Genomic DNA, 13,459 nt, shown 5'->3' with positions numbered 1-13,459 from the left:
TCAGAAATAGCTCCTGGCAGGCACGGGGGACCATATGGGACACCGGGATTTGAACCAACCACCTTTGGTCCTGGATCGGCTGCTTGCAAGGCAAACACCGCTGTGCTATCTCTCCGGGCCCTACTTTTGACATTTTAATTGATTAAAACACCAAAATCCAGCTGTCTAAAAATTTCAGACCGACTCCTTTCTATTTTTCAAATAAATAACACTTAATTTGAATATTAATTATTTTAAGATTAGAATAAAGTTTTGTTGAAATGAGCAACTGTATTTACTTTATGAATATGCAACATTACCAGGGACTAAGTGGCTATACTTTTATTTATAAAAGATAGGTAAATCTAATTTAGTTCTAGAGCAATGACTTAGTCATTGTCTGTGATTTCTTTATATATAATCCCTTCCATCCTCTAGTAAAATAAAATATGCAACAAAAATAGAATTCTTTGAGAGTGACTGCAAGTATTAGGAAGCTTATAATGGGCATTTGATATATTTTCTGTCTCAATAGTCAACTGTGTTTTTCCTGTTATTTCTTTTCAGTATTATTGATGAGCAGACGATTTGCTCAACATTAACATTAGCTTTTGAAAATTGAGTTAAATAAGTAGAAAATAAAACCGGTGCAGCCATCAGTCATTCAACAGGATGGTTTTTCCCTCAAGGATAACCCCATTCACTTGCTTTGAAAGGAAGAGCTTGCTGAGCCCATAGAAATCGCTGATCAGCTTTTAGGCTCTGCTAATATCTAGCCACATACTTTGAAGTACCATATTTCCAGGTGTGCCTCCCTTACTTACTGTTATATATTGTAGAGCAGATCCTAATTAGCAAAAACCACTCAAGAGGAAAACATAATATTAGCCAGAGAATATTTTATTTAAATTGTGGAGTATGATAAACTACATGAAAACAGAGTTGCTATATCACATAAAAGGACGCTGAGCTGACATTATTTAAGAATGCTTTCAAAATAGGTGTTTTAAAAGCTGCTAAAGAGAGTGAGAGATAGAGAGAGAGTGAGAGAGAGAGAGAGAGAGAGCAAAAAAGGCTATATTCAAAATAAGAAGGGCTCTCTTTACTGAAAAAAAAAAAAACCAACATGTTTTGAGATTTATTCCCAACCTCTTTCTGCAGCCCTGGGATGGAATCAGCAGTATATTTTCCCGACCAGCATATCAACTTCAGATGTGTGGCCCCAGCCGGCCAGCCTGAATCAATGAGTCTGAAAGCCTCAAAGAGCATGGACCTTGGTAAGTGGGGTGAGGTGACATCCAGGTCAGCACTTCAGCCTTGCTCCATCCATCTTCCCCGGTGTCCTGCTTTTGTTCCTTCAACTCCAACCCTAGGGGCCAAGGGCTTCCCAAACCTGGAAGAAGGGCTAATGGTCAACCTCTCTGCCTGTCGTCTTTCCCACATTTAATTCTAATTACCCTTTTTAAAAAGAGAGAGAAATGATTTATTTTCATTCGATGGTCCACATAAGTCAGAGAAATTGCATTATTCCTTCCGGAGAGCTGAATGTCAGATGCATTTTTAACTCGTCTGCTTATGCTTTTTTTTTTTTAATCCTCTAATCTCTGCTGGTGCCTCTCTATAGTCTATGTGCAGACCTATTGGGGGTCTTGTGAAGACAATGTGGTTAAGTGAATTCTCTCTCATGGGTCTTCCCAAGTGGGTATAATGAGTAGAGTTGGCAACCATGGAAAAGATCCCTTTGAATGTCCAACTCAAGGACTAAAAAGATTTTGTAGTATTGGAAGGGACAAGGGCCCCTGTATATGATAAACTAAAGACTCAGGATGTTCCATGCCCAAATGACCTTAGTTGGCTACACTGGGCAAAACAAGGACCCCTATATGCTTTATTCTCCAGGTCCTATAATATGAGCCCCTGTAAAACATCTGAGATGCTCAAGAATATTATCTCCCTCACCTGGGCTTCAGGAGTGAGAGAGACAGAAAAAGATAGATAGATAGAGATAGATAGATAGATAGAGAGAGAGAGAGAGAGAGAGAGAGAGAGAGAGAGAAAGCTCTTAGACAAAAAATGTGAGTTCAAAATAAATTCTCAGCAGAAAATCTATTGTTTAGTGAATGCTTGCAGGCCAAGCTTTGCAAATGTTTTCTTCTCGAGACATATTACATATTTCATTAGTAGCAATAAGAAAATAGAATAATCAAAACTGTGTTCTACAAAAACAACTGATAAATAGTGCTTATCTGGTACTCATTTACAGGAGTACAGAAAAATTTTCAATCATGATGAAACAAGAGAAATTGATTCAATTTTCTATAAATTAACTAGATCACTGGAATATATTTGCTCTTGTGGTGCCTATCATAAGAGATGAATAGAAAACCTTTGCAAAGAAGCTTCCTTAAGCACTGGTCAGAAAAGGGTATTTTCTCAAGCGTAAACCTTTGTCAAATCAAAAGAATGTGACAAAAGATGTGTGACAGAGACATAGGTTATTGCTAATAATTTAAGGAGTGATTTCTTTTATTGTGTACTTGATAAACATTTCCTGCTCTGTGTCCCCAATTTCTATCTGAAGAAGACAAATGGATACAAACTGCTTTTAATTTGGGATAGAGAAATATATTTCTGTTTTCCTCATGTGACTAGAAAAAAGTGCCAGTGATGGAATAGGTCTAAAAATATATCTTTATAAAGTAAGAGCTGGTATCATTTGACTTGAGAGAAAAAAGCTATCAAAGTAGAATCTAAGGCATGTCTAAAAATCTTATTTTCTTTACATTTTTTTATTTCTAAAAACCTTATACCTTACACTGAAATAGCTCTTGAAAATATGTAGATTTGAGGACCATTCATTGTACTTGCGTATTGATAGTATAACAACACAAAGCATAATAATGTCTGTACAAACCACATGATTGCACAAAGGCCATAAGCTATTGTTTTTAGACTATGAGACTCAAGTAAAAACATTGACTAAAATGCATCTTGCAGCTAAAGTAGTAAAATAGACTGAAATAACATTCCTCATAGCCATCAGTATTGGTCCCTTATAGAAAATGCCAGTTTCACACAATGGCTCACAGAGGCTCAGAGGATCAGCTTTGGGGTGAGCTCAAAAAAAATGTGTGTTAATTTTCTCAACTTCAGATAATGCCAACTTGGTGAACATTTCAGTGTGTGTTTGCTCTTTCAGTTGTGTGGGATTTGGGTTCTTACATGTAGCACTGGACCAAAGGAAAGAATTGATATATTTGCAAAGAAAAACTGGGGCCATGCATATTGGAATAATCCTCTCAGCAGGATCAAGATCTTTTTCTTCCTAAGACTCAAAAAGAATCCTTACATGTATGGGTTGAAAGCCTAATTAGTGCAGTTAGACTACTTATGACCTAGATAAACAGATGTTTCTCTCAGTTCAGAATACAAAAGGTAAAACCTCCTAGTTATTGTGTAATTAACTAATGTTGGATAATTCATTCCACCTCTCTAATGTTTATGACCATCCTCAAAGGGTCTACCAATTTTTTCTCTGTTTAATTTTTGTTGCTTATTCTAAGCTAGTATATTAACTTTGATTATCACTAAGTCATTGTTTATATATTCAAGTATTTTAAAAGATGATGTGGGTTCTAGTTTCTTATTTCCACGTGTTTCCAAAGTGAAATAAGGAAATTCTTATTGTAGACATTAAAGCCTTCTCATCCTCATCTTCTTCTACCAGTCCCACTACAGACACGACTTTAAATTCATTCATTGTATATTTTCTTCTAGAAAGCTCTGGACCTGTTTGTGGCCCCATCTTCATATATGTCTACGTTAAATGTTGTGCTTCTTATAGTTCTAGATATCATCAGGCACATTCTATTTTTTAATTCTAATAATTGTATAGTATTGTTTAAGATGAGTGAGTCTCAATTTGCAAACTTGATTGAATTTAAGATTAATTTAATTTTGACTTTAGCATTTGTTTGTAGTTCCTGACCCGTGATTCCACTTGTTTGTTTCTTTTGTCAATGTTTCCCTTTGTCATTCGTTTTATCTTTCTTTTTTAGATTACACTATATATGAAAAAAATGATTTATGTAAGCTATCTTTATTTTATAAGCATATTTTCCATCTTTATTATTTTGGAATTTTATATGGACCTAATTTATTTTATTCATTTTAAAAGGTTTCAAAGGCTTTTTTTAAAAAAAAATTTTTTTTGAGCAATCTCTATTTTTATCTATGGTGCATAAGGTGGAAAATTTTTTCCCTATGGAGAAAGAAAATTATTTATAACAATTGTTGACTTTTCATCCTTTCCTCATTAATTCAGAAAATAATCACATTGCATACTAAATTATCTTACATGGCTGGGTCTTTTTCTACACATGGTCTATTGATATACTGTTCTGTCCAATGCCAGCATCACCCCATTTAAATTATGTTGTGAATATATTATATTTTGAAAACTTTTAAGAAAAATTTTTCTTATTTTTATTTTTTAATTGCATTATTCCTTCATGGGCATGTATTTATCATGTAATTTTAAATCAACTCATCCAAGTAAACTTAAAGATTAAATAGGAATGCTGGTATTGTATACATGTGTGTCTAATATTTATAATGTTTGCAGTAGATTTCTGATACAAATGTTTTCATCAAGTTAAACATGTTTCTTTATTTAGTCCTAGCTTCCGAAAACATATTGCTTTTATTTCCCATTTTGTTTAACCACAAATGAAAGCTATATTTTATTAAGTATTTTGAAGGACTTATATGGATAGCAGATTTTTAATTTTTGTTCTATTAATATAGAAACTTAAATTAATAAATGACCTAATAGTAAATATTTGATTATTTCTGAGTGACCCTAAACTTCACTCTTAAAAATTACAGAAATGAGAAAAACATTATTGGTATATTTTAAAATGTAGGCATCAAACCAGTTATTTTTACCAGTGATTTTAATCTCAATATATCCAACATAGATGTTTTAGTCTTTTCAATTTTAGCATTTCATGGTTGCTTCTGCTGGCATGCATGTGGCTACAGTTAAGTCAAACCAAGAATGATTAAAATGATGAATAAAAGGAAATTTATTTTTAAATAATTGGATGTAACTACACTTACTCAGAGAGGTTAGGGTGTCATTTTCTGGGTTTTCCAGAAAATCAATCTTTTCCTACTAATTGTAGACTTTCCTCTATTTATTTAAATTACCAGAATTACAATGTTCAGTCTGGATCCCTTTAATTTGTTCATAATTGAGCCTGTGTGGGTGTTGAGTTGGAAGCTCTAAGGAGCTAAATAACACAGCAGCCTCTTTGGCCTTTGGCATAGGGTTTTCCCCCCAAAGAGCTGCCCTTGTTGGCTGTTTGCCAGAAAGTTCCGTTCAAAGACTTTTTGATGAAGCATAAACATCTTTAATTTTTAGGCCTGGTGTTTTATGACCCTATAATATCATTTAAGAACTAGACTCAACTATTCAAGGGGAAGCCTGACCATAGTTGAGCACTTTCCTTGGCTTAATCTATAGCTCCATTCAAAGTTAACTTTAAAATGCTATTTCCCACAAGACTGTGTTTGAGCACACTTTCTCTCCTGTTTCCAATTGGCATCCGACTCCCATTTCAGAAGGGCCATTCTGTAACACAGTTCGAGGAAGACTGGGGCAGTGCAGATGGAAGACGCTGACCAGCTGTCCTGCCTCTCTTCAATAACAGGAAATGAGCAGAAAGTGATGCATGAGGCATTCAGATGCAATTTTAGCAAGTTTCCTGACAATGAAGATTGTTAACATTCCATGTCTCTCAGTCTTTAAGAAGTGTGCATGTCTCGCTGGACTCTCCCCAAAATCAAGGGCATAAAGTGACTGATTTTCTCTCAAGATGTATGATTCAGCAGTTTCATTTTCTGAGAGTTCTAATTTTATTTTTCAGAGAAAAAATCGGTATAGAGACCTACCATTGGCATTAAGTTATGAAATCAGCCAGATACTTGCATCAACAAACATAAGTTTGGGGTTCACAATCAAATGTAAGCCCTGTATATGCATAAAACTTCCTTTTCAAAGAATTGTTAGTTGTATCTGTACCAAAGCTGAGATGCAGATGTTAAGAGCTAAGCCCACTCTAAACTCTGACACTATTCTCTTTTTCTTGGATCTTTTACTGGAGTAAAACATATAGGATGCTGGGGATTTCCAACCCAGATTGGCTGTATGCAAGGCAGTCTGCCTTACAGCTCTATTTCTCTGGCCCCAACTTTCTTTCTTAGATTATATATTTTTTAATTTTGACTAATCATGTTCTGAAACAGAAATCCTGAATTGAATAAATGGGAGATTTATAAAGCCATATTTCTCCTATGAGTCTAATTTATGAGTCCAAATATTATATATTTAAGAGGGAAGATAAAAGGAAACTACGTTTGCCAATGATACAGAGTGGGAGGTTGAAGGGAAACTGAGGACAATGCTGGAGGGATGTGAACACTGGGAAAGCTATTGTTGTTGAAATATTGCATGCCTAAAACTCAATCATTGTAACTCATTCAATACAAATAATAACTGATTCAATACAAAGCAACAAATATTATATAGTATAATATTACACAGTTGAATATACAATTTAACTTATTTTATAGACCTAGTTTAACATATTAACCCATCAATCAGTGATAACTTCAAACATGGGGAGACCTGTGTTGATCACAGCTATTAAAAAATAAATCACCAGGCTATATCCATGGCAGGTAGGGCATTTACCTTGCATGCAGCAAATGGGTTTGATTCCAGGCATCCTACTTGATCCTCCTGAATATACCAGAGTGATTTTTGAGTGCAGAGGCGGTAGTAATGACTAAGCACTGCTTGGCATGACTCAAAACCTAAACCAAACCAAACTAAGCAAAAAATTCATATGAGGGCCAAGTCATAGTACAGTGGGTAGGATGCTTGCTGACCTAAGTTTAATCCTCTGGCACCTGTATCCCCCCCCCCAACTGCCTCCTCAAAGACGAATTTCTGAAAGCAGAAGTAGGAGTTAACACTGAGCACCAGGGAAGAAAAAAAGAAAGAAAAAAGCCGAGTTGGTAAAATAGAGTTAATGTAAAGAGAGTTAACACTGAGCACCAGGGAAGAAAAAAAGAAAGAAAAAAGCCGAGTTGGTAAAATAGAGTTAATGATAACTTTTAAAGAAAGTAGCTGCTATCATGACTAGACAAGGAGGATAAGAACTAGAAGTATTTGCCCTAAGCTTTTGGAAGTCAAAATAGAGAGGTTTATAAAGGCTATTTATTCACTTACTGGACAAATGTTTGCCCTGTGCCTGCTGTTTACCAAGATATGTATTATACACTCAGGACTCAGTAGTAAATAAGAAAAATTCAGTGAGTGGCTTCTTCCCAACTGAAAACCCTAACAGGAAAGAAAAAATTTTCAGCATTATAAAGGATTTTCAAAAGGAAATGATGACATTTGGGTGATAACTTATCTCCAAGAGAAAAGGGAGAGGCCTCTGAAGACGGTTATGTGTCTGCTTCAGGCACTTCCTGATAACCTTGGCTGTGTAGAAAAGAGGAAAAGAGAAATGAATGATAAAAGAAAATAAAGAAAAGAAAAAATCTTCAATAATAGAAAGAATAAGGCAGGAAGAGCTAAAGAGCTGCAGGAGATGAGGACTGAGAAGCCTGGACTGTAAGACTGGAGATAGAAAGTGTGTGAGGACTTGATCCATGTTTCAAGCACCCAGCAGCTGGCAAGTCAACAGAGGATCACTCAGTTCTGTGTTAATTTTAACCTTTAGAGGCACAAGAAAATGATGTTCCAACCAGGAGAGCATGACTTTCTTCCTAGAACATCTCTTTTCCCATATGCTAAAAGACTTGTGATCTCAGATTGTCTCTGATCACTAGAAATTATGAAGAGGTTCCACTCATGGGGGAGGAGAGTGATGGGGGCATTGGTGATGGGAATGCTGCACTGGTGAAGGGGGTGTTCTCTTTTTTTAACTGAAACCCAACTACAAACATGCTTGTAATCATGGTGCTTAAATAAAGTAAATCACCAATTTTCACAAAGATGATTAATTCCAGAAGCCACTAGTGGAATGAGAGTCTCATTCACTCAGAGGATTTCCTCAGAGGATTTCCCTGTTTGTGAAAGGAAAAAAGGAAGGAGAAAAAAAAAAATGAGGGTCAACCAGCAGCCTATGATGGGGCACAGGGGTGGGGTGGATGGGCTAGTTTGAGAAAACACTGATGTCTCTGGGTTTCATAGTAGTATTTATAGATTAATAAAGCCAGGGAATGGATTTAGTTTACCTTAGGCTTTATAAAATAATTTTTAATTCTTTATTTTTTTTTGTACTAAGAAGTATAGACCTAATTTTTCACAATAAAGTGAATGCCCTTTCCTAAAATGAGGTAATGAAGGCTCATTATCACTCTGGAAGGAATGGAATGACATTTCTTAACCTCTCTAATTATATCATAATAATACTCAAAAGAAATGGATGCAGATTGGATATGTAAAAGTTGGATGGAACCTGAAAGCATTCTTAGCAAAATTTCAGATGAGCATTGGATAACATGAACATGAACATAATTAGCATAAGTGATTTCCCCAGAATCCAAGAAGTGGGATTTTAACAGGGAATATGCATTCATCTAATAGATGCTCATGGATTACTTCCCATATGTTATCCTATATGTTATATAAACATATATAACATATCTAACAAATATAACATATATACTATATTTTATGCTATATATTGTCCTAAGTCAAAGGCACTTTCTCCAACTCATTCTTTTTGAGTAAATTGGTGACAGCTTTGTTACAACAGCATAACTAATAAAATTTTAGATAAAATTTCAAATCAAATTATCAGAAACATAATACAATAAGGGCCGGCGAGGTGGCGCTAGAGCTAAGGTGTCTGCCTTGCAAGCGCTAGCCAGGACAGCGGTTCTATCCCTCGGCATCCCATATGGTCTCCCATAGCTGGGGACAATTTCTGAGTGCTTAGCCAGGAGTAACCCCTGAGCATCAAATGGGTGTGGCCCAAAAAATTTTAAAAAATGAATTTGAAATTCTTTCAAATTAATTCTTCAAAACCTTTCAAGAGGAACTACTACCAATCCTGGGAAGACTCTTTCATGAAATCAAAGAAACGGGAATACATCTAAATAGGTTTTATGAAACCAACATCACCTTGATACCTAAACCAGACAAAGATGCTACCAAAAAAGAAAATTACAGACCAATATCGCTGATCAACACAGATGCAAAGATCCTCAATAAAATCCTGGCAAATAGGATTCAATACCTCATTAAGATCATCCACTATGACCAAGTAGGTTTCATCCCAGGAATGCAAAGATGATTTAACATCCATAAATCTATCAACATCATACACAACATCAACAAAAAGAAAAATAAAAATCACATGATCATATCAATAGATGCAGAGAAAGTATTTGATAAGATCCAACACCCATTCTTGATCGAAACTCTCAGCAAGATGGGAATGAAATAAACCTTTCTGAATATAGTTAAGGCCATCTACGACAAGCCAGTGGCAAATATTATCCTCAATGAAGAAAAACTAAAAGCTTTCCCTCTAAATTCTGGCACAAGACAAGGCTGTCCTCTCTCACCACTCCTATTCAACATAGCACTGGAAGTACTTGCTATAGCGATTAGGCAAAAAAAAGATATCAAGGGAATCCAGATAGGAAAGGAAGAAGTCAAGCTCTCGTTGTTTGCAGATGGCATGATACTCTACTTAGTCTAAAGACTAAACCAAAAAGCTTCTAGAAACAATAGACTCATATAGCAAGTTAACAAGGTACAAAATTAACACACAAAAATCAATGGCCTTCCTATACACCAATAGTAATAAGGAAGAAATGGACATTAAGAAAACAACCCCATTCACAATCGTGCCACACAAACTCAAATATCTTGGAATCAACTTGACTAAAAATGTGAAGGACTTATACAAAGAAAACTATAAAACTCTGCTCCAAGAAATAGGAGAGGACACACGGAAATGGAAACAAATACCCTGCTCCTGGATTGGCAGGATTAACATCATTAAAATGGCAATACTCCCCAAAGCATTGAACAGATTTAATGTGATCCCTCTAAAGATACACATGACATTCTTCAAAGAAGTGGATCAGGCACTTTTGAAATTCATTTGGAACAATAAACACCCTAGAATAGCTAAAGCAATCATTGGGAAAAAGAATATGGGAGGAATTATTTTTCCCAACTTTAAACTTTACTTCAAAGCAATAGTTATCAAAACAGCATGGTATTAGAATAAAGACAGGACCTCAGATCAGTGAAATAGGCTTGAATACTCTGAGAATGTTCCCCAGACATACAATCACCTAATTTTTGATAAAGGAGCAAGAAATTCTTAATGAAGCAAAGAAAGCCTCTTCAACAAGTGGTGTTGGCACAACTGGCTAGCCACTTGCAAAAAAAATGAACTTAGACCCCCAGTTAACCTCATGTACGAAGGTAAAATCCAAATGGATTAAAAACCTTGATATCATATCCAAAACCATAAGATATATAGAACGACATACAGGCAAAACACTCCAGGACATTGAGACTACAGGCATCTTCAAGGAGGAAACTACACTCTCCAAGCAAGTGAAAGCAGAGATTAACAGATGGGAATATATTAAGCTGAGAAGCTTCTGCTCCTCAAAGGAAATAGTGCCCAGGATACAAGAGCCAACCACTGAGTGGGAGAAACTATTCACCCAATACCCATCAGATAAGGGACTAATCTCCAAAATATACAAGGCACTGACAGAACTTTACAAGAAAAAAACATCTAATCCCATCAAAAAATGGGGAGAAGAAATGAACAGGCACTTTGACAAAGAAAAAATACAAATGGCCAAAAGACACATGAAAAAATGCTCCACATCACTAATCATCAGGGAGATGCAAATCAAAACAACTATGAGGTATCACCTCACACCACAGACATTGGCACACATCACAAAGAATGAGTACAAGCAGTGTTGGAGGGGATGTGGAAAGAAAGGAACTCTTATCCACTGCTGGTGGGAACGCCGTCCAGTTCAACCTTTATGGAAAGCAATATGGAGATTCCTCCAAAAACAGGAAATCGAGCTCCCATATGATCCAGCTATACCACTCCTAGGAATATATCCTAGGAACACAAAAATACAATACAAAAATACCTTCCTTACACCCATATTCATTGCAGCACTATTTACCATAGCAAGACTCTGGAAACAACCAAGATACCCTTCAACAGACAAATGGCTAAAGAAACTGTGGTACATATACACAATGGAATATTACACAGCTGTCAGGAGAGATGAAGTCATGAAATTTTTCTATACATGGATGTACATGGAATCTAAAATGCTGAGTGAAATAAGTCTGAGAGAGAGAAAAATGCAGAATGGTTTCACTCATCTATGGGTTTTAAGAAAAATGAAAGACATTCTTGCAATAATAATTTTCAGACACAAAAGAGAGAAGGGCTGGAAGTTACAGCTCACCTCATGAAGCTCATCACAAACAGGGATGAGTTTTGTTAGAGAAATAACTACATTTCGAATTATCCTAATAATTAGAATGTATGAAGGAAATAGAAAGCCTGTCTAGAGTACAGGCGGGGGTTGGGTGGGGAACAGGGAGACTTGGGACATTGGTGATGGGAATGTTGCACTGGTGATGGGTGGTGTTCTTTACATGACTGAAAACCAAACAACACAATCATGTATGTAATCAAGGTGTTTAAATAAAAAATATATTAAAATAAAAAATAATATTTAAAAAATAAATAAAATATATGAACTATAAAAAAAGCTAGAGTGATGTAAAAATGCTTAAAAAAGAAACATAATACAATGGGAAGGACGTTGTGTGAGTGTGTGTTTGTGATCTTCATGAAAACAATAGTGGGAAAGAAAATATTATAAATAAGTTTGGGTTTTTTTTTTTGGTTTTTCGGGCCACACCCGTTTGATGCTCAGGGGTTATTCCTGGCTAAGTGCTCAGAAATTGCCCCTGGCTTGTGGGGATCATATGGGATGCCGGGGGATCGAACCGTGGTCCTTTCCTTGGCTAGTGCTTGCAAGACAGACACCTTACCTCTAGCGCCACCACACCGGCCCCCTATATATGTTTTAAGCGATGACAGATGTACAGTAGTAGGGTGTTTGCCTTGCATGTTGCCAACCACAGTCTGATTCCCAGACTCCATATGGTCCCTGCAACTCTCCTCCAGTGATCTATCCATGATTATAGAGCCAGAAAAAAGCCCTGAGCATAACCATTGTGACCTAAAAAATCAAAACCAAGAAATAAATTAAAAACTAATGTTAAAACAAGTTTATTTTGGAGAGTTATAGTTTAGTTAAAACTTTCCTACTGCTAGATTATTTTATTTGATATAGTAGAATGGTTCAGATTCATTTAAAGTAATAATGAGAACTGACTTGGAAACAATGGTATTAAAAATGCTTCTCTACGTTAAGGAGATGTTTCTGTTCCCAAAAGCCCATAGTCATCCTTTTCTTCTTTTTGTTATGTGTTTACATTTTCCAGAAAATAAACTTTAAAAAAATGCATTTTCAAGAATAACCTGACAAGTGGTGTTGAAAAGAGTGCAGAGGTTAGGACTACTGTCTTGTTCATGGCTAGCTCAGACTTAGTAGCAAGCATTGGATGTGGAAAAAAACAAAAGGCCAACTTACATGTGCCTTATTACAGTTAATTGTAAAACAATATCTTTGTGTCGAAATTACAATTTAAACTACTTGATGTTTTAAGATTTGCCTGAAAGTTATGAAACTTACTCCCCAACATGCTCACACTCTCTCCAGGGATTAGATACCCACATTACTTAAGCAAAGTTGTTTTCACAAGACATGTATTGAACGAAAAAGAGCTACAAGTCTCTGATCTGCTTCCATTTGGAAAAATAAGTCTGGAAACAAGATCGATTATCTCTCATAGAACCAGAGCAGTAGTACAATATTTAGGGTGCAAGTGGCCAGATTTAATCTCTAGCATCACATGTGATCCCCTGAGCACCATCAGGAGTAAACCCCAATAATCACAAAGTGTGCCCTCAACACAAGAAACAAAGGTTTCATATAGAAATATTTAACTTGATACAGAAGAGATTCAATGTATTGTTATCAACATGAAGAGAGTAGAAGAGTAAGACAACATAGTAGGTTATGCTGGGTTAGAGAATCCTGTATTACCGTATTTTTCATATTATAAGAAGCACTTCCTTCCCCTTCCCCCAAACAATGGAGGAAAATGTCTGTGCGTCTCGTGGAGCTGAAGCCTGATTGCAGGGGAGGAGAGCATGTATTAACCACTTGACATCCATAGCGTTACGCCCCCTTTATTGTGCAGACATACCACATAGTAAGAACGTTCCTATTAACGCACTTCCACCGTCACATATAGAGC

At 36.0% G+C, this 13,459-nt stretch overlaps 1 protein-coding gene across 1 annotated transcript in view; it reads left to right on the top strand.

Moving 5' to 3' along the window:
• The window catches only part of PARD3B (par-3 family cell polarity regulator beta), a 1,279,582-nt gene that overhangs the window by 781,474 nt on the left and 484,649 nt on the right, over positions 1 to 13,459 (top strand). Inside the window, exon 15 of the mRNA XM_049772907.1 lies at positions 1,141 to 1,256. Within this exon, the coding sequence (XP_049628864.1) occupies positions 1,141 to 1,256 (116 nt within the window). The remainder of the gene's footprint in view (positions 1 to 1,140; positions 1,257 to 13,459) is intronic.

This window comes from Suncus etruscus, chromosome 5, assembly GCF_024139225.1.
Source record: "Suncus etruscus isolate mSunEtr1 chromosome 5, mSunEtr1.pri.cur, whole genome shotgun sequence".
Taxonomy (NCBI): domain Eukaryota; kingdom Metazoa; phylum Chordata; class Mammalia; order Eulipotyphla; family Soricidae; genus Suncus; species Suncus etruscus.
Note: the sequence above shows the minus strand (reverse complement) of the source record. Positions and strands in the feature narration are given on the sequence as shown.